Here is a 21844-nt window from a genome sequence, read left to right as displayed (position 1 = left end):
TCTCAAATTACAGCAAACTGGAACTTTATTGAAGTACTACTCTGAAGACCTGTTTCTATCTATTTATAGCCTACTGTATATCAGCATTGGGAGTAAGGGGGAGATGCATGAAACACCCTGGACAAGTCAGCACCCTATAACAGGGCTAACACACTCTTTGTATTTTAATCAGTAAGAGCAGGGAGTCCCAACTTAAGACTCATTTATTTAGCACGTTATAGTAATAACCGTATATTCCATGAGCCATTCCTAATTTCTTTATTTCCTTCCATTCAGTCTTTCATTCATAATATGTATGCATTAAAAGCATATCTAAGCAAATTTTCAATGAACTTTATCCTCTTTGCTTCAAGTGTGAAGCTGAGACCTGTTGAGTAAATACAAAGCAAGAGGATTGTCATACAGCATACAGCAACAGCAAGTGCATCGGCATTGTCCCCTTAAGATCAGAACATTTGTTTCCTTTACTTTTCATTACATTTCCAGAATGTGCCACCAAAATCAATACAAAACCAGAACTGTGCAGATGAGCTGTTTGAAAGGGACTCTACCAATTTATCATGTCAAATTCACTTTATTGGTCATAGGGTGATGTAATTAGAAAAATGCATTTAAGTGATTTGTGACATTAGAAGGCACTGTGCCAGGGAATGTGACAATTAATTCCTCTTGGTACTGAAAACGGCCTAAATCACAAAAAACCCACGAAAGTCACTCATGGGACCTCTGAGGGAATTTAACCGTTTCGAGTTAGTTGGTTTTAATATTGTTCCTAACACCCACGGGAAGTAAACATTGGAGTCCCCACAAAATGAACGACAATCTCACATTTAAATATCTCCTGTTTTTCATTTCATTTTACTTATTTCTGTCTTACATTAAGAATAGTGTTATTAACTATAACACTATTCACAACGTAAGAAAGGAGAACATCACATGTACCAGTAAACTCACTTGATGCTTTATATTGACTACATCTAAACTTGAGGTCCTCTTTTTGAATAAGGAGTCACGTATTGTATTTATTTTAATTCATGTATTATTTCATCTCTTCTTCTTCCTATTGCACATCTTGCTGTTCGAGTAAAGGCAATCTCTCTTTGGATTTCCTCTCTCAAGGTTACTGCCTTTTGACTGTTTGTTGTTATGGGCCTGTAGAGCCCTTTCAGACAGTGAATGTGATATTGGGTTATACAAATAAACGTAGGTCACTTGACTTGAACCATTATAAAATTCCAAAACCATCACCAAAATACCCCCCCCCCCCCAAGGTAATATTAACCTTTGTAAAACTAAGACAGGCACAACAAAAACATGCCTATAGTAGTGCAACACGAGTACAATCCACTCCAAGGTGCAAATGAAGGATACAATAAATCATATTCACTGTAATGACTAAATGCATCGATATGGCCTGAACTGGCTGAAGATAGTATGTATCTGTTATAGGCTCCTCTCCATGTCACTCCAATCCATATCAACATTTACTGTCAAACATTAAATTAGGTAGAGTCTTTCCTCTGTAGTTCATTTTGTCTGAACTCAGTGCGTTTGTAGTGCAACATTCAGTCTGGGAAGCAGATGTAGCAATCCAGAAGATGTCCCTCATCATTTACCCCCCTTCTTCATTGCACATTAGTTTAACAAATCATTCCACAGCTCCCAGCCATCTCTCTCTCTCTCTCTCTCTCTCTCTCTCTCTCTCTCTCTCTCTCTCTCTCTCTCTCTCTCTCTCGAAATCACACCATCATAAATGTTTTAGTCCCAGTCGTCCTTCTGGCTGGGAAGCCTGGGAGGCTCAGGAGGGGGGCTGAGAGTGACTGGAGAGCAGGGGCTCAGTCTTTTGTCCTGGTTTAGAGGTCATCAGGTGCCACCCTAAGGTGCATTCAGGAGAGCTCAGTATAACATTGTCTCTCCCAGGCTTGGATCTCTCTCCCTCCAGCACACACCAGCAAGTACGCTTCATTCCTCACCTGTGGCAGGCGAACCTAGAAATGAAACAAGAGATGACATCATTATCTGAAGGATACATTTCGAGAAAGCTACAAGATCTACAGCTATTGTGTAGATTGGTTCATTCACATTTGTTATATTGAAGTCAACATGTTGCAGAACTCCCTTCTGAGGCCTATTGCACAGGTTATCAATGTGTTTTTTTTTTTTTTTTACAGAAAAGCAGATTGTCAATGTGGATACGTAGGTATTTATATGTGGACACATGAGTGATTGTCTGGTTTTTAATGACCACTGATGGACATCTTCCACAAAACAGGACAGTGTGAGTGTCTGAGGACTGTTGGAATATGAGACACCATGTTGATATCAGTTCCCAGTTGGGTGTGCATTAGTACACACCTAACTGGGGAAGTTTAGAATCTATTGCATTGTCTCACTAGAAACAATTTTACATGTGTTGACACATAGTCCAAACTGCATTACACTATACAAATTAGTGGAAATAACACAAAGCATGATAGATCCAATTTCAAGGACACAGCAAGATGTCTCATCAGGAAACAGAGTGTAAGTGTGGCATTTTTGCACTTGAGTTACTGTTCTAATAGGTTTGTTTAAGCCCTTTAATAAATCCAAATAATAGACTACAAATGTATTTCCTGAAGTAAATGCACTGTGATGTGCAATGTAGAACTATGGAACTATGGGAAATGTGTTGGAAATGGCCTCAGTGACACAAAAGACAACAATCACAGCAACAACTCTGTGTTTTCTCCTCACCCTGTGAAACAGGAGCAGGTGGCGGTGTAGAGGAATCACCAGCGGGTAATGGCAGGCTGGGGGCGCTCTCTCCCTCTGTAAAACATTTAAGTTGCACCAGTGAACAGACAGCAGCTGCGCAGAAACATAAACAGAGGAAGTTCAGCGTGGGTCTGTTGAGTAAGATGCCTCTCTAGTTTCATGATGTATACATGAACTCTTTCCCCTTAACTGCCTGGTCTTTGTTACTTTACTTATATAATAACACAGTCTCTGTAAATGCATTAGAGAATCACATTGCTTACACGCACGTGTTGTTTTCCAGAGAAAGATGATATATATGTGCATTAAAATAAGCTTACATCCCCAGGTGTGTCCACACAGTGAGCAGGCAAGGCAAGAGATGCCTGGCAGATACTCAGCTCTGTGATTGGAGGAGAAAGAGGAACATCAGAGCCCATGTCGTGCGGCGGAGCTGTTGCAGGCATTCGGCCTTCGGGTGCACTGCTGGCCAGCCATATTTGTAATACCAGAAGAAAAAGACAGAACCAAAAATAGTACACATTTGCAGTGGTAGAAGGCATGATGGCATTAGTGAGTGAGAGAGTGAGTATGAAAGGAGAGAGAATGGTGGAGAAAGCAGTGATTGAAGTAAGCCACTGACACCATCACACATGAAAGGAAGTACATGCATACTGTTCACATGCTTCTGCATTCATGGGACTTGTGGTCATTATTCAGAGCCCAACCATCCATCAACAGGGAGACCCTCATCTCTGCATCTTTAAAAGGCTCATGACAATGTATTGATTTATGGAAATGGTTATCCAAGTTCCTGCATACCAAGGCTATTCTTAGAGTGGGTATTTATCACCATGTTCTGACTGAGCTCTCCAATATAAGCAGATGCTGCTGGCGCTCTGCGGTACTGTGTTTATTCAGAGTGGCTCATATTGTCTGGAACTCATTCCACCTCACGTTTATGTTGTTCTTAAGAGACTCAAGACCATAAAGTAGTACGTGGGTTTGTGTGGATATCTGCATGATTAGGTAATGTTACAGAAATACCTTGCATTCTAAAAACAGCCTTACAAGTGCTGTATTGACAAAAGTAAACTGGGAAGCTGCATCCGACCTGTATATGGCCTCAGCCTTGTATGCTTTCATTGTTTCATGTTTCAACCTTTGCAATCTGACACAAATGCATCTTTGCATAATTGCCTTTACTAAAAAGTGAACAAAGATTGGAACAGCCCAGGATGTAGCAATTCAATCAAAATGTTGATTATGATGACGTTGACGATGACAGTGGTGATGATGATGATGGTGGTGTTGCGGTGAGGAAGCAGGGCTGTGAGTCCCTTGCCTGTCTCCTTGGGGGCTTTACAGTCCTGAATCTCCCCCTTCAGTTTCTCCATTTCTTTCTCCAGCTCGCAGTATTTCCTCTCTGCTTCTTCTAACCGTCTGGTGGATAACAGAGGAAAGAGTTTTAAATGGTGCAGTTTTAAACAGTTTTCTTGCAATTTCCTCCTCTAAAATCCTCCTCTTGCAATTTATGACAACATACCATTTACAAAATTACTTTATAACTGTGGCTTGATTTGACTTTCGAGTTCTTATCCTCACACTCTTGGCAAATTTGCATTCCTTACTTAACAAGCACTTCCTACAAGAGGGCGTGGCTAATTCTACAAAAATTGCTGTATGAATGAATTTTTCTACTATTACAAACCTTGGTGGACATGTTCATTCACTAGCAACTTATGCAACAATCAAAATGAAGATGCAATTGCTTCATTTACTCTTTGACCTTTGACCTTTTTCCTAGATTCCTTATGTCCCCATCCATCTGAATAGGCATCATAATTGAGCATCTTATGAATTCAAATTGATAACACAATGAGGGAGACTATATACAAGTAAGTGTCGGTTTGTCAAAGAAGTTAAAAATGAGGAAATAAGGGTTCACTTCAAGAGATGTCAAACGAAACAGTCTGGTGAATCTGTGCTACAACACTGCACAACTTCTATTTATGCCACTCCATGCCAGGAAGTGGTGCAGAATAGAGCAACACACCAGGTTCTCTGCAAGACCACAGGAAGAAATGAAGGGCAGGAGTGGCAAGGTGGCTCTGGTGAAAGAACAGGCTGGTGAAAACAGCCTGAAACACCACATGCTGTATAGTCCTTAAGAACTCTTGTTTTTCCAGTTTTGATGCCTGTCACTGGCTGTAATGGCTATGTAATGAGTGGTGAGGTGGCAGAACTGACCCAGCTATGTGATATTTAAGCGGGGTGCAGGTATCACAGGTATAAAAGACAACAAAATCACCTTGCAAGTCTTTTTACCGTGAGAAATATCTATATTATATAGTTCACATGGGCCTTTAAAGACTATAGCATGCACAGACCTTGTTCACCAGCATGTGCTTTTGTAGTTTCATCTCACATCTCTTGCATGGAGCACTGCATGTGGAGCAAGACATGACATTTTTGCCATCTACTACTTTGTTTAAAGCATATTGAGCCTTTAGGCTGCAGGGATAAACTCATAAACCACTTAATTATCAGATTGCTTGTGATGGTAGTGATGCAGCATACACTATATCTCTGAATAAGGCAATGAAGAGATCACTACGTTACAAAACACATCACTTCCTTTAATACCTCTGCAAGTCTTCATCAAGTCCTGATATTTGCTCAGTCTCCTCCTCCTCCTCCTCCTCCTCCTCCTCTTCCTCTTCCTCTTCCTCTTCCTCCTCCTCCTCCTCCTCCTCCTCCTCCTCGGTGGTGGTCAGGGTAGAGGCTGTAGGACCTTGTTCCAGAGTGAGAGGGAGCTCCAGGAGTGCTGGCAGTTCATCTGGCAGATTGAGCTGCCACAGTTCGCTCTGAACAACCAATTACAGCAAAAACATGATTCAGGATCCATCAGTACATAGCTGTGTGCATCTGTATCATTGGCCTTTATTTCTTGAGAAGCAATGCCAATAAGATATTCCTCAAATGTGGTATAAGGTTAGTATGATGATGATGATACTTTTAATGGAGCCAATAACAGCTCCTTACCAGTTTCTCTGAGGAATAAAGGCTCTCACACTGCCTCAGCCCCCTGTGGTCAATCTGCATCATGATGTCGTGACTGCGATCCATGGCACCTGTCTGGCTACAAAATAAAGACCATTTTAATTATGCCAGTGATGACTCCGCTACATCTGATGCACAAAAGACATTTAGAACTTATGGCAACTAACCAAGTAGCTGTGTAAGAGTATCCAACAAAAGCCAAGTGTACTCCAATTGGAGCTCTGTCCATTACATCAGACATGGTCTCCTGCAAGACACAACATAGAGTTAGAGATTTCCATTTGACTGGCCTAGTTTGTTTACATTTACCATGCAGTCACACTGTGAGCAGAACATTCATTAACTTAAAGCGTATCTGTGCCCCGCCCTGTAATATACTACATATGGATTTTCTGGCTTTTACTGCATAAACAGTAAGGTAGTGAATGGATTTGTTAAACACAAACTCACTGTTGAACTGCTTAATGCTTCAGCACCTCAAGAGAAATTGCAAATACTCTGTTCTATCTATTTCATCATTGTGAGCACTGATGACAGCGCTGACCACGGAAGTCTAGAACCCCAACGTGAGCGGGGAAAGAACCAAGAAAAGTGCCATGAATGATTAAAACAATATGCAAAGATATACACTGATATACACTATCAAAGCACCAAATTGTAGCATTTGAATCAATACATTATTGCCTTTTCCTTTCCCACACAGCTTCAGCATATACTGTAGCTACGCTTTTCATATCTGCTGTCTAAAGGTAATACCATATCACTCAGGCAGTCGTCCAGAATGTCAAAGTTGGACGTGTCCGTTGCATTTGAGACTTCAGGCAGAAAGGGTGCAGGGAGTTTGTGCAGGGAGACCCAGTCTAGTCCACAGAAAAAAGGATGGCTCCTGAAATCACTGAAGCCTTTCCTCCCCAGGCGAGCGTCCCTCTCACAGATGAGCCCAGTGATGAAGGACTGAGCCTTCTCTGAAATCTCAGTGCCAGATGGAGGAAACTCAAAGTAATCCTGTGGATTGTGAGACAAAAAAGATTTAATTTAATCTGTGTCATTAGCTTTATTTGTTTTGTTTTTAAATATTCTATAGACCATTGAGGTCAAAATAGTTTACTGTGTGCATTCAATACTAGTCATTACTGCTACTAGTACTGAGTATGAGTGCTATGAACGCTTCTAGTGCTCTTTCTACTTGTCTTCTACTACTGCTAATAATAAGATATGATAAGATATACTTTATTTATGCTTACCTACTATTACTCATTTATACATACTTTATTTTTAATGCTCCTACTACTGCTACTTTGACTATTATGGTTTGTACCACTACTACTTCTTAATATTTGACATGGCTCAATAATGAAATATAAATGTACACACACACATTTTGTAGAAGAAGAAGAAGAAGAAGAAGAAGAATACGCTTTATCAATATCAACCCTTGAGATATTCTGCTTCAAATACATGCAACCACACTACATGCAGTTTTTCACACTATGCAAATCTTACACACAGACATGAACCGGAGGGGGCACCACAGGGAGACAACAGCACTGAACTTGAAACCTGCTCAAGGTGCAGCTTGTTCGGGGACTCGAACAACTGGCTGTCCTCCGTTTGCCAAGCGAGTCCCCTATGGACTTAACTGCTACTACTAAAAGCAGCTTCTCCCCGTCGGGGAATCAAACCCCGGTCTTCCGCGTGACAGGTGGAGATACTGTCCACTATACTAACGAGGAAGAGATGTAAGCGAGAGGAGTAGATTTTTGGAGTCTTCGCTACTACAAGTCCAACCTTCACTGATTCATATTGTTCTACTCGTGCCTCCAGCTACATGCATGTACATTTCCCTTACATCACTGTAAGGCACTGTAATGCCTCCCCCCGCCTTGTTTCTGCTGTGCTGTCCCCTCTTCCCAGTATTGTGTATGGGCACTGCATCTTTTAGCGATACAGGATATGGAACTGTACCAGCCTACTCTCATCCCTGGATATATGCAGTATGTAACTTGAACCCAATAACCCAAGATCATAAAAATCTATTTGTCAGCTTAATCGGTCTGTTCAGTCTGTTGTTTGCAGGCGCTCCGTCAGAGTGAGTACAGACCTGAAATTTGATGATCTTGGCGTAGGTTGCAGTGATGGACTCTGCGTAAAAGGGTGTGGTCCCACATAGCATCTCATGGGCACAGATACCGAGAGCCCACCAGTCACATTCAGTACCGTAGCCTCCGCCTCCCTCTACAGCCTTTAGTATCTCTGGAGACAAGTAGTCAGGGGTGCCCACTGCTAGAGATGAATGAACCTGTGAGGAAATCAATAGGCTGATGGATTTTCATGGATTTTCAAAGAATCCTACAGAGAATTAAGTTCCCATCAGACAGACAGGTCAATATGGCAGCTCTTGATTGATTGATCAGGATTTCTGAATAGCTGATTGCCCACACCAACAGTATGATTTGGTTAAGTATTTTCTCGTATATCTACTAATACATAGAGGTTACAACACAAATTCATAATTGTTTGTAGGATACCACGACCTAAATAGGCTCAGCTGTGTGTTACACGGAACAAAATGTATATAACTCAGCGATGGACTGTGATGATTACATTCTCTCCCAGTTCTGGGTGTGAAGTCCATGAAACATCTGTGCTGAATATGAAAAGAGTTATTAAAAATCTTTTGAGAACTTGTTTGGTGGTTCAGATAAAGACTGGGCCTTGAATTAAAAAAAAGGTCTCTCTTGGCTTAAATTTCAATTTTCATGAAAGGTGGCAGCTCTCACCATGCCATCCTCCAGGAGCCTCAGACAGGAGCCAAAGTCCCCCAGTCTGATATGTCCGTCAGCGGTCAGCAGGATGTTGTCAGGTTTGATGTCTCTGTGGAAGAGAAGATACATGAGTTCATATGTCAGTTCATAAGTGCATTTATCCATTATAGATTCTTTAAGAATGGTAAGTGGCTACTGAGTAAAAGGAACACAACCGTTGAATATTTACAAATGAGCACGGTTGAAGAAGAGAAATGTTAACCTGTGCACATAACCCAGTCTGTGGACAGAATCAATGGCCATGACCATCTCAGCCAGGTAGAACTGAGCCATGTCCTCAGGGATCCGATCACCAAATTTACTAAGCAGTGTCAGCAGGTCACCCCCAACATAGTAGTCCATCACCAGGTACTGGAGGAGAGGAGGATGGATGGGTGAGGATTATGTAGTATGTGCTGTCAACCTACTGGACATTTTTCATCTAACTTTATTGATACTTTGTGTTCATATATACCAGATAGTTGTCATCCTGGAAGGCGTAGTGCAGCTCAGTGATCCATCGTCTGTCACCCTTCAGCAAAACTTCCCTTTCCTCCTGGTAACATGCTGTCTGTACAACACAAACGTCATGAGAAATGCAGAAGCGCTACGTGTAGAAACACAGATGCCAGGATAAATACTAACCATGTTAAAGTAAACGTAAATATGTGCTTCAACATCACGTTTCTTCCTCCTCATCTCATATTCACAACTCAGCCACACGCTTCACCAAGTGAATGTCATAGTAAGTTGAGTTATATATTGGAGTGTGTGTGTTTACCTCTCCTCGCCTCAGCATGTCCCACTTGTTCATGATCTTCAGGGCGTACACCTGTTGTGTGCTTTGCATCCTCGCAACAGCCACCTGCAAATACCACACACAACACACACACACACAATGTGAACAAAAATCATTTCACACATCATGAGCATGCATGCCAGCACGGTGATGTCACACCCAAAACCTTTAATGTAAAGACATATACACATATACACATATAATGTATATAAAGGAATTTATGTAAGGAAAGCAAAGAATGTTGAAAAAGAGGAAGAATTATGTCAAATGATGTCATTAATAAATCCAAGAAAATATGTCCCACAGAAAACTTAACATTGAACAGTCAAAGAAATAAAGTGCTAAGCTACAGACAATTCATTGATTAATTATTTTTCCAAATGACACTTTTCTCTTCTGTAAAAATTAATACATAAATAAAATATCACTGACAGATGTTGAGTGAGTTAACCCAGACGTTCCTCTCACCTCACTGAATGTGCCTCGACCAATCACCTTCAGGATGTGGAAGTCGTCTCTGTTGATGCGGGTCTTCATCACTTGCCTCACCAGTGGCTCAGCTGGAGGAGAGCAAAAAAACAAACGATTGAGACAATTCTGTCCACAGAGGGCGCTGTACTCTCGCTCTATTTCCAAATTTGGGCTATGGTAGATATGGAACAATTGCTTCTTATTGAAGACGACTTTCAATTTCTATAGTTGCTTTTAGTATTCAGTGTTCATAACCATGATAGCTGTTAGTGGTGCTAAAAGGTATGTACTGTATATTCAATATGCTCATCCTAGTACTAATTAATACATAACTAAACAGATATTCTAAGTTCCAAAGTAAAATGTACCTGTACTTCCTTTTTCAAATATGGTTCCTCCATTTTATTTTAGCTGTCAAATAACATTACAGGTTTCCAGTAACTCAAGCTGAGAGCATATATGGTCATCTGTGTGTGTGTGTGTGTGTGTGTGTGTGTGTGTGTGTGTGTGTGTGTGTATGCTTGCAGCTGAACAGAAGATCCTTTTTGTTAAGAGGAGTTCCTCTTAAACAGAACAACTGTCTCAACTGGAGCTGCTTTGTGCATCTAAAAATAGAAGCTATCATTTATGAATTGAGGCAAGTTTTCCAGTCCTTTATTTTTATTTTCATTCCTCGCCTCCTCTCACACCGACAAGAATGTGAGTGAGACAGACACACACTGTAAACTATTTTTAGATTGGGAGAGAGGGCAACTTCCAGACACAAACCCCAAAGCCCACGCTTTGTCTCCTGGACCACAAAGTCTTCTTCAAGCAACAAGACAGTCCTGTGATTGTCCCAAAAGAAGCACACAACACAACACAAAGACAAACTGTGACCCGCCCAAAAAGACTGAGGTCATATCCCACATCTCTGTCTGAAAACTACTCAGTCTCACATGCAGACTTTGACAGACTAAACACTAAAAATAGAAAATAGACAAAACACTAAAATCTAGTTGGGAAAACATCAATTTAAGTCAATAAAGATAATTAACACATAAAGTCCATACATTTTCAACCAACCTCACAAAAACACATATATTAGTCAGATTCTCTTGGGTCCAGTTTGAATCCTCAGATTTTTGCTTCACCCCATGATGCTTAGTCAAATAAAACTGGTTTGCAAACGATGAAGGATGGAATTAAAGCTCAAGTGTGACATCTGCATCACATTCACTAGAGCAGCTGCCTCCAGGGATCTGTGATGTCTTCAGTGTCTCTAATGAACCATCTTCATGAGTCAGGTTCAATTAGAAATACCAGTTGAGTTTGCCAGTCAGCGGCATATGACCATTCAGAGTTGAAACGCTTTGTTTCTGTGCAGGAAAGAGGACATTGCTGCCCATCCTGTTGCCTGTGCTTCCTACAGCTGTCACCACCCCACCCCACCCCTTAAAAAAAAGGTCTGTGGAACACTATGTGCATTTGTGTGTGTATATACTGCACTGTATATGTTATCTGTGTGGGTCGGGACTATCCTGTGCCTGTGTCGGCTTGTGTTTATTCGGGATTATCAGCATTAGTGCCCTGGCAGCGTTACCCCCTGCCAGCCTCCTGTCCTCATGAGCTTCAACACCATGAAGAATCAAACAGGTGCATTTATTTTTATCACTTTGATGCATCAGTAAAAGTAAAAAAGTGTAAAAAAACATTTTGGGTATATCTTTTAAACCAATTTCCGTGTGCGTGACATCCCATCCACATGTTAATTGTCTGTTATTCAGTTAGGGGAGGAAACATTTCTAAACGGGTCATAACAGGCTGATGAACGGAAGTGTCTTGTGATAATATCTCATGACTGCACAGCAAACACATGCTGGTGAATCAACACCATTCATAAACTCTTTTCCCATTTCTGGCCAACTAATGTGTTTGATGCACAGAAAAATACAAAACTCCCTGCAGGTCAGAGTTGCAGATTTACCGCCCCAACAAAATCAATTCAAAAATGTTCTGTTTGTGAGCATTTTCAGCTTTTGCAAAGATACCTTTCCATTTAGGTTAGATTGTTTTTTATTATTTGAGCTAGACTGCTAGATTGGTGACCCTCTTATGTTTCCGTTGAATGATGCCACAGTCATAGGCTCAATCTAACATTGCCATAAGCCTGAAAAAGTTCCACCCAGGTTCATAGCAGTAGCAGCATATGAATTAGTTGAAATCACGCAACTCTCTGCATTTTCCCTTTGGGTATATTAATCCAGGCAAGCCTATTTCTATGTAAAAAGTACATTTATCGAGCATGCACTTCCTCCAATTTCCACATCAGAGTCTGACCAATGGCGACACACACATGCTCAGTTCTATTTGCACTTCATATTAATGATATTTTTGAGGCCAGAACATGGCAATGAAGGAAAACAGTGATAGTGGGATTGCCAGTTCCTGTGAATGTTGACTCTGGCTTCCATGACCTGTCCTGTTAGCAAAGCCATGTAGGGAGTAACCAGACCATAAGCAGTCCAGACAGAGAGAGGAAGGGTAGGCTGAGGGCTTAAGCAAGAGGGGAAGGTGGATATAAACTGAAGAGTGGTAAAAGCTGGTGAAAGGAAAGAAGGAAGAGGTACTGCAATGCTGCTTAGATGTTAAGATGATTCGATTTCTTGACTTTCGGTGCAACGTCACCCATGACATGCTCCTTTCCTTAAAGTCGACAATTTAGGTGATTTCATCCTTTCTCTCATCCTTAATACTGAACTGGATTAAAATGTGAGAAGCTTTAATCAGCCCTATGTACTCAAGTAACAATGGATATACTGTATATGTTATATATCAGCAGTCCCTCCTTTCTCTAATCACATGCAGAAAACTGCTTCATCACTGCTCACCCAGCCAGCTTTCACTTTGAATTCTTGCTCCTGGACACATGCTCTGCTTAAATCTGGAAAATCTCGTCAGTGCGGACACATGATACCCCCCCCCCCCCCCCGCTACTGGACACACAGTCACGGTCACATGCATTGGCTGATATTGCCAATGACAGATAGAGAGAGAGGGGTGTGGAGGGAAGGAGGGAAGGAGTGAAAGTTGTGTGGTTGATGACATGGCAGCAGTGGTACACACAACGTGATGGCAGATAGCCAGTTAGCTACAATGGGCTCCATTTACGATTATTGTGTTTATGTTTGTGTGTAGTTGCCAGGAATTGATTGAAATGTGAAGTATGGAGGTAGGGGTGACTCATTTTGAAGTACTTTTAATAGATGTTTTTTCCATTTGTGCCTACATCTGCTGCTTATGCTTGTATGTCCTGCACAAATGGATGTAGGCGAGTCATGGGGGTCTTTGTGCGATGACACCAGTTGGTAAGGCAGGGTGGGGGTCAAGCAGGGGGGGTGTTGGCTTACATGACCTTGTTCTCTAATGTATTCTAGGCGGTGTGGCTGACGTCACAGAGGAAGACCTGCCCATCATCCTCTACCCAAGACTATGAGACCTCATTTAGAGCTGTGGTGGATCTATGGCGCATTAATCCTTGAGAAATGTTGCGCAGGTCTGTTGGTCAGCCTCTCCGTTTATACAGCTCCACATCAATGCAAAGGATTGGTCATTATTTTAGGCTAAAAGCAAATCCATTTATTTAAATACATTTAGTTGCCATAGTCTCAAATTTAAAAACAATTACTGTAAATGAACAAACCTACATACAGCACATTTTAATGATTGCAGTACATAGTTACGTATTTTATATCCTGTGTCTTACTCATCTTTATTACAGCCATGTTACTTCATTTCATTCATGTTCGCTGATAGAGTAAAGCTACAAGATCGCTACAAAAGTTGTCAGATATAAAAGTACTGTGTTTGCAACATGATTGTTCATTCTGGATGACATCACTCTACATTCAACACTAATAATAAATTAAGTAATAAAGCGCTGTTTAGGTGAACAACGTTTCTTTCAAAGAGATTTAAATTTCTCCGTGGTAGGAAAGATAGAAGTATGACTTTGCTTGCAGTTTGTCCTCCATGAACCTTGTTGTTCCAGTTTTCATTTCATTTCAGCCTATTGGGTATAATGTTTCTATCAAATAAATACGGGTGCTATTTTGTACTCCATTCATTCATAAAAAGCTGTACAGTTGCTTGTTCTGTAACAAAATATAGTAGCAGAATGACCGCTCTCTTCAGCGGTTCTTTATAGCTTCAAAATGATTGCTTCAGTTACTGCTGAAGCTACTGTTTTTGGAGTGCTTGCAAATTTCATTGCATTCGCACTACATGTAATAAATAATATATAAATCAGGAAAATAGCCAACACAACACAATTCTGTTCAGGAAGGAGAAGCAAAAAGCATTGAGACTCCTCCCCAACAATAATCATCTTCAATTTCAATTCAGTCCATAACATAACATTACAATCAAATTGTCCTTCATGTACCATAGATTAGACTGATGTACCACCTCCAGATATAAATTCATAATGATGCACCTCGGTATCGAAATGAAGAGCGGACCACGTCATTACAGTAAAATGAAAGATGAAGCTGTAGACTTCTGCGTTGCTACAAAAGACATCAGTAAAAACTTAAGGCATCTGAGATTTCAACACAATGTTATTGAAGAAAAAGGGGGCTGACGGTTCCAGACTGGTTAAGTAGCTGATCTGACAAATTTCTTCTGCACTAAGTAGTCCACTAAGATGTGTAGTATATGTGCTTGATGATAGAATACAGTATTACAATAAATCAAATGTGGATAAAGTAAACTGTAATATAAGACTGTAAGAGAGGACGGATAGACAAAGTGACAATGTGCCTCTTCCAGGATAAGCTATCATCTATGAATACTCCTAGAAATGACGTCAAACTGACTTTATCAATTCTATTTATATCAATATACAATTGTAACAAGGAGTCCTCAACACATTTGTGACCCTTAAAATAGCATCAACTTAGATTTTTTGACATTTAATCATGAGTCACCATGAACCAGTCTGCATATTTATATTTAAGGACAGGTAGTAGCACTTTTGAAACCTCAGGCAGATCATTAAAATAGATGAATTACATTACATTACGATCATTTGACAGACTCTTTTATCCAAAGCGACTTACATTACCACCCTTCGCAGAGGGGGGAGCAATTTAGGGTTCGGTGCCTTGCTCAGGGGCACCTCGGCAGGGGCTCAAACCGGCGACCCTCCGGTTCCCAAGCGGAAGCACTACCCACTGAGCCACTGCCTCAATTAGATGAATAGATTGTTCCTATGGTTGTCATGGTCCTCTGGGTGGTTACTGGGATGTTGGCAGGTGGATTTGGGTTCATAATAATAAAGATTGGGTGATAAAAATGTGTTGATGTGGTTTCATGAGTGTGTTTTGAGTTGTGTGATTGGAATATTCAGAGTTGAAACGGTGTCTCTTGGTGATTTCTATTACGTTCCTGTGTGGATTCTAGACGCTTGCTCGTATAATTTGTAAGAAATGTAAATCTCAAAGTAATAGAAACTTTGATTATGACTGAGGTTAGAGAATTAAACTCACACCAGTTCCTTTTTGTCTCAATTCTCTGTGCTTGGACAGTCACATGCCTTTAATTCACAATTTCCTCAAATTTCACTTCCATCTTAACCCAGACCCAAAACCGCAAGCCAAAGCAAACACACAATGCCAATTTTGCACATCATGTTCCATCGGAAATACAAATGTTCTTGCACTTCACATCAGTTTTGTGATGAATTCAGCCCCAAACATTCATCAGTCTTCCTGAACACCCAGATCGTTTCTATCCTCTTACGGGAACATGGCAACTCTTTCAGACTGTATTCTCCATGTTTTAAATGTTGTATTTGTATGAAACAGATCGATTCACAACAATGTCAGTTCAGTTCTCTTTACAAAGTATTGTACAAAGAAGTGCTTGTAAAACTCCAGGCAGAAATGTCAACAGCTAAACGTGCAGTGGATCTTAAAGCTTAAAGTTTCACAGACCATAAATAGGCAATATATTAGTATCATGTGAACTCTCTAAGAAAGAATCAGTCAACAATAACAATAGATCCGAGTAACCATATTTAATTGTTCCACTGACAACATTTTAAACAAATCTTTGCTTTGTTTAGCAAGCTGTGGTTTGCCTATTTAAATGAAGATGGCTGTGACACATCAAGAGTCACAACTGTGCTGAGAACTACTTTTACACTGTCTGCTGTAAATGTCAGCTGATGAGTTGAAACAGCTTAAAACTCAAACTTGACCCAATGTTTGTCCAAAATCACCATAAAATTCACGCTGCGGAGGCAACACATGGATACACTTGGATTTTATATCAAAGACTCTAGCCGTAGTTTGCAAAATCACACATTTTGGCGCGAGTAGTGTTTCTTGGTTAATGCAAGACAATGTGATTAATAATTAAGAGAAGTTGGAAGTTGGAATGGAGCTCTTGAATAGTATTCTCTGCTTCTCTGTCATAGGTGGTGGTACGTGTGGTGTGTCCAGGTGTAATGCATTAGTTAAGTGTTCATGAACAAAACCAAAATGGTTGTGAAGCAAAACATCTTTACAGTAGTTAGTAGGGATTGGATTGTTCGTTAGGTACTTCCAAGGGGCTTCAACTGTGCTCAGCCAATCAGAACATGGAGCTAATGTAGACCTGGCACATAGCAACTAGCTGGCACGTCAACACAAAAACACACTTAGAATTGAAAGGAAAACACTCACCCCACTGCAGGAACCCAGACACATACTTCTCCCTGGCAAACGGTGAGGAGCAGAACTCCTGGTAGACTCCCACCAGCAGGTCCAACAGGGTCTGGAGTCCGACCGGTCCTGCAGCCTTGGGGCCCTTAGGCAGGCCCGGTTCACAGAGACCGGGGCCTGTCGACATGACACCTGGTGTGTGAGTGGCCTCTGTTTGGCTCTAGTGATCCAGTGAAACCCCCATGTCCATGGTGAGGAAGTTGGATCTTCTTCTGCTTTTGGCTGTACAGTTGCTCTGGGTGGTCTCTCACACTCTGTCACAGTTACAGTAACAGCCCTCCCTCCCTGTCCTCTGCACCCTCCACCCTGACGACACACACACACACACACACACACACACACACACACACACACACACACACACACACACACACACACACACACACACACTCTCTGGATGGCCACACACTCCCCACCCCCCTGTCCCCACCTGCCTTGTCTTTTCTTTCTACCTTGTCTGCTCAATTACTGTACAGTGTGTGAGTGTGTGTGTTCTCTATGAAGACATCCTCTTTAAACACTCCATGTTCCCCTTTGTTCATTTTCTCTTTGTTTCCCTTCCACTGTCACTCACATGTTCAAATCATCTCACTCCTGTTTGTCCCTGTATGTCTCTTCCTTCTCTCTCTCTCTCTCTTTCTGTCCCTCTCTCTCTCTGTCTCCTTATTCTTCTCTCTCCATGACTGTATAGCATCTGTCAAGCCTGCAGTTTCTCCTGCTCTGACTCCAGACCTTTTTTGGTGTTTCAGCCTCCCTCTTTCTCTCTCTCTCTCTCTCTCTCACACACACTCTCTCTCTCTCTCTCTCTCTCTCTCTCTCTCTCTCTCTCTCTCTCTCTCTCTCTCTCTCTCTCTCGTCCCACTCGCTTGATTCAAAGTGCTCCAAACTTTCTACTACAACTCATGCCGCATATACATTCTTCAAAACAGTCACTTGTTCATTATTTAGCAATACCTGGTCCTTCTCAAAAAGAGGAACCACTGACCTGAATCAGTGAAGGAAATGGACTAATCTCTTATTTTGTCAACTGTTTGATGATTACCCCCAGTGTCTCATCCCTCTCACCATTTACAGTCCTCCCCACGCTGTGTTTCCCTCTTCCTCCATCACTCACTCAGGCATACAGCAGGGAGTCTCTTTTGTCATGCAGCTCAGTGGTTATGAAAGGTCCTCACCCGCCGCGTGTCTGTCCATCCATTTATTCTGTCTGTCCCTCTCTTCTCCTCGGCTGTACTCCTGCGTCCGTCCCTCACTGTCTGCACTCCCTCCCTCTCTCCCCCCTCTCTCTCTCTCACTCTGTTTGTCTCTGTCTGCCTCTCCTCCCCAACTTTTCTGTTTTGAACTTCCTCCTTCCTCTTCTCTCTTTATAAATATTCCACAGCTGCCACAGAGCGACGTCGTAGAGTTTTCATCTCTAAACGAAACCGCAGTTTGAACAACTCTGCACACATACTTTCTACTTGGGTGTGGAGTGTGAAGGTGTATCTAAAAAAGCTGCAACACTTTCACATACGGTAGAAATACAGACATGGGTGTTGATAAGCATGGCTGTGCTAGTTTGAAGATCTAAAATACACAAGTAAAAATAGAAAAAACTACCCATGTGATCATGATATAATAAACACAACTATCAGGACTTATAAAGGGGACATGGTTCTCTAATCATTGCATGGAGTGACTAAATGTACATTACATACCAACTTCGAGTAAGCAATAATAGAACTATGATGTATTCTTAATTGAGCTACATATGCGTGTAAGCGATTCTATAAATACATGCGTCAGTACTGCACGAATACTGACTCAAACCACAGTTTGTGTGGTCCAGACAATGTTTGCTGTGAAAGTGGTGGCCAGACTAAAGCATTCAACTCCGCACACTTTCCCCTGCCAACTGCTGAGACTTGCCAGGAGAATCATTGGGGCAAATAATGGAAGAATAAGAATAACATGATATATTAAAATCAATCTCAATTGTGACAGAAAAGCTCTGCCATAGTTGGATAGAAAACATTAACAATGTCCTCTGATATGCGTCAACTTTAATCTAATACTTTATTGCTACAGTTTGAGCATATTGTTGCTGATTTTAGGGACTATTTTATTGTTATAATGTCCTATTTGTTTTCTTTAGAATGTATAATCAGCTGTATGTGGAGCACACTATAAAAAAATCCATTCACACTCTCAAATGGAAGATATTTTTCTTTCCCCTGATCTTTTATAGTGTAACATATGTGGCACATGTTGATTTTACACACAGTGCCGTGTAGTGGATCTATGCGGTATTCACGTTGTCACATTGCAAAGATTTCAGATAGACCCTGAGATGAACTGTCTAGCCACGTTCTTACATCAAGATATCAACACCATCCGTCACACATCATTGATTAACAGTTTCATCCAAACTTCCAAATCTTCCAACTACTCCCCCCCCCCATAGGAGCAGTTAGTACAATGCTCCATGATTGATTCTAAACACACTGTCTGTACAGGCCAGCAGGGAATGATCCACCACACCCACTAATCCAGCCTGAAAAAAAGGGAAGATTGGTTTTCTTTTTCAATCTGGACCTCATGATTTCATTTCTGTTGGTTATGAAAGCATTCTATTCTGGTGTAGCCTGGCAAACCCTCTGTGGTGGAACAAAAGGCGGTAAGAACAGGCTGCTGCTTGGCCATCCTGAACTTACAACACCTCTGAGACCTGGAACATATTAAGAGTTCAGCTTTAGACAAGAATAAAACTCATTGTTGTTGGTTTTTGCGATTTTTTCCAAAATATAAAACTCAAGGAAGAAATCACGTCAACTGATTTTATTACTCCAGGCACACAAAGGGTTCACCTTGCCCCACCTTGGTCAGAGAAAGAACCTGTTACTGAAGCCAACGCCAAAACAAATAGCTAAATCTAGCAGTAAGGACCATTTACTGAGAGCTGCCAGTAATAGAAAATAAAAAGGAAAATGTAGAGAAAATGTAAAGCAGCTTGTATTTACATCAGCCAATCTGTAATATGTTCTTCTCCTCTTCTTCTTCTTCTGTCTGCACTGCACAATTTTATATACATGCTTTTTCTAGTAAGGGTTTCTCCAAAAGACACAAATTAAAATGATTTCTTGAATTGTCAGGTTTGCCAAAACATTAGAGTCTGAAACTTACATGTCAACAATACTTTGTCTTGCAAAATTCTATCACATGTGCATTTTGAACAGGCTGTCTAGGAAACCTGATATTCATATTAGTTTTGATCAATTGGAGCCTTTGCTCTGGTAATTTTGCAACAGATCATTTCATTATATCTTTTTCTGGTCTTCTTTGCCCTTTTTTTCTCTCTCATTAGAACAGTTTCTATGTCATTCTTCTTTAAAAAGACTTAAAGGGAACTGCAAGGGATGGAAATGATTTGATGGTTTAATCTGCAGAGTACATACTATATATATATACTATCTATGTGTGTTGTAATGTATAAGTAACAGTAGTGGTGTAAAGAGTGTAAACATGACGTTGTTATGGAAACTTAAAAGTAAAATCAGTAATATGAATGAAGTAATATGAACTTATTACTTCTGGATGAGATCAAAGTCATGTGACATACATGACGAAATCACTTGTTCTTGTTCATGTGTATCATCCAGCATTGGATTGAGAATCTCAGTGCACTTCAATACTCCACAAGACTGCCCTAAATGAGTTAGCACCTCCCACTGGTTAGAATAGGAAATGACTCTTTGGGGCTGCAGCCTAGCAGAATCCTAAATAACCAGCTGAAATCATAATTAGAGGTAAATGCACATGGATTCATCTCTTCTCATTGTTGGAAATTGGAAAGAAAAAGAAATACATTTTTGTCACCACCAGAAAATATGCTTTCAATCCACTTTAATTCCTAATTTTCTGGAAATGCCATAATCTCCTGTGGCCTCGGCATCTCAGCTAAATGACAGATGTTTGAAATATTTCTACGAAAGCCTCTGGGATTATGAAACATAATGTGAGATATAATGCAATCCATGCAACCAAGGCAGCTCACCTGCTAATCTGTATGCACGAGGGCGCATGTTTCTGCACACTCACATGTCACGTTAAAGCTTTGCTACTAACTGAAGGTGACACTAAGCAGGTTTGCGCGTCTGTCTGAATGTGCTGTTGTGTGCGTCACTGTGAGAGATACTGTGGGAAAAAAGGAGGGGAGAGGGGCTGGGTGATGATTAAGAGAAAGCTCAACCTGTGTGACATAGTGGCAAGACAAAAGGAAAGTGACAGAACAGTGTGACAGCGTTGATAAGGAATATTACATTTTCTCGGCCTGTTTGTGAAAGAAGACAACTTGAGTTCCGTCTCGTTCTTGCCCCTCTGCATTCTGGTTCTACGTCTAAGTGAGGATGAGCTGTATTCCTGCATCACACAGGTAAGATTTCTGATTGATATTGTCTTAGAAAATGCTCATCTAATGTTTGTTACAACAACGGAACTAGCTGCTCAGACTGAAACAAGGTGAGAAGCTGTGCAGTGTGACATGCTGTTAGACAACAATATTAAATATTAGGTTTATTTTTATCTCAAACAAATTCAATCAAAACCTCAAATGGGATTACAAACCAACACCACAACATACAAATAAATGGCTGAGATTTAGTACTTCAATATAGAACTCAACCCACTCGCACATTTAACCCAATAATCGATTTTTAATAGATTTTTTAAGGCAAAACTAGCAACAGTGAGGCTTTAGATATTTAGCTTCAGGTGGTCCATGTTAATATGTTAGTGTGCATGTAGGGAATTGTTTCCTAGTCTTTTACTTTAAGTGTTTAAGTGTATAGGGTAATATCCTGCATACACACAGCCAATTTTGGTGTTTAACAGTTTTCCTTATGGGCACCTAATATTCTGTTAGGCATGTCTTCATAATCATTATCCCCTCTACCGTCTTCTTTTCCACTGACTCGCTCCCCTCCCCCATCCTCCGAGTTGAAGAGTCACTTATTGTTCAATCCTGTTATGCCATTAAGCGCTTACTTGCAGATTAAGCTGAAAGAACGACACACTCACTCTCAGGTGGCTGATAGGAGGCACCAAGTCTCAACTGAGCTAGGCAGCAATAATAAGGATGCAAATCATATTGTTTTGTTATTGTCTGAGCCCTCAAACAAGTGCCAAAGCAAACATTTTCAAATAAGTGTAATAAACACAGGAACCCTTGAAATCATAGTAAGAAGCTG

The 21844-nt window shown here is 40.9% G+C and overlaps 1 protein-coding gene across 2 annotated transcripts; it reads right to left on the bottom strand.

The window, feature by feature from the left end:
* Window positions 1-1137: 1137 nt before the first annotated feature.
* dmpk (DM1 protein kinase) lies at window positions 1138-17911 on the bottom strand. 2 transcript variants are annotated; one of them, XM_076161345.1, is made up of 15 exons: window positions 16581-17911; window positions 9871-9962; window positions 9385-9468; window positions 9079-9174; window positions 8827-8975; window positions 8580-8673; window positions 7901-8098; window positions 6556-6804; window positions 5967-6046; window positions 5782-5878; window positions 5383-5603; window positions 4082-4179; window positions 3078-3139; window positions 2737-2850; window positions 1138-1988 (listed from the first exon to the last, which is right to left on the bottom strand). In XM_076161345.1, exons 1-15 carry the CDS (start codon window positions 16744-16746, stop codon window positions 1887-1889), a joined length of 1902 nt encoding a protein of 633 aa, XP_076017460.1. In that variant the 5' UTR covers window positions 16747-17911; the 3' UTR covers window positions 1138-1886. The 2 variants fall into 2 exon arrangements, with proteins under 2 accessions (XP_076017460.1, XP_076017461.1); XM_076161346.1 differs by having other exon boundaries at window positions 2737-2811.
* Between the last annotated feature and the right edge of the window lie 3933 nt (window positions 17912-21844).

Source organism: Genypterus blacodes, unplaced genomic scaffold (assembly GCF_046128005.1).
Source record: "Genypterus blacodes isolate CSIRO-AG114 ecotype Tasmania unplaced genomic scaffold, CSIRO-AGI_Gbla_v1 ptg000111l_1, whole genome shotgun sequence".
In the NCBI taxonomy this organism is placed as follows: Eukaryota; Metazoa; Chordata; class Actinopteri; order Ophidiiformes; family Ophidiidae; genus Genypterus; species Genypterus blacodes.
Note: the sequence above shows the minus strand (reverse complement) of the source record. Positions and strands in the feature narration are given on the sequence as shown.

Excerpts from the sequence above, each read along its gene's own strand:
- dmpk (XM_076161345.1), bottom strand. The coding sequence starts at position 16,746 with ATGTCGACAGGCCCCGGTCTCTGTGAACCGGGCCTGCCTAAGGGCCCC. Across the intron at positions 8,976-9,078 it reads TCCAGGATGACAACTATCTG|TACCTGGTGATGGACTACTA; the intron begins GTATATATGAAC and ends CCTCTCCTCCAG. Across the intron at positions 5,879-5,966 it reads TACTCTTACACAGCTACTTG|CCAGACAGGTGCCATGGATC; the intron begins GTTAGTTGCCAT and ends TTTATTTTGTAG.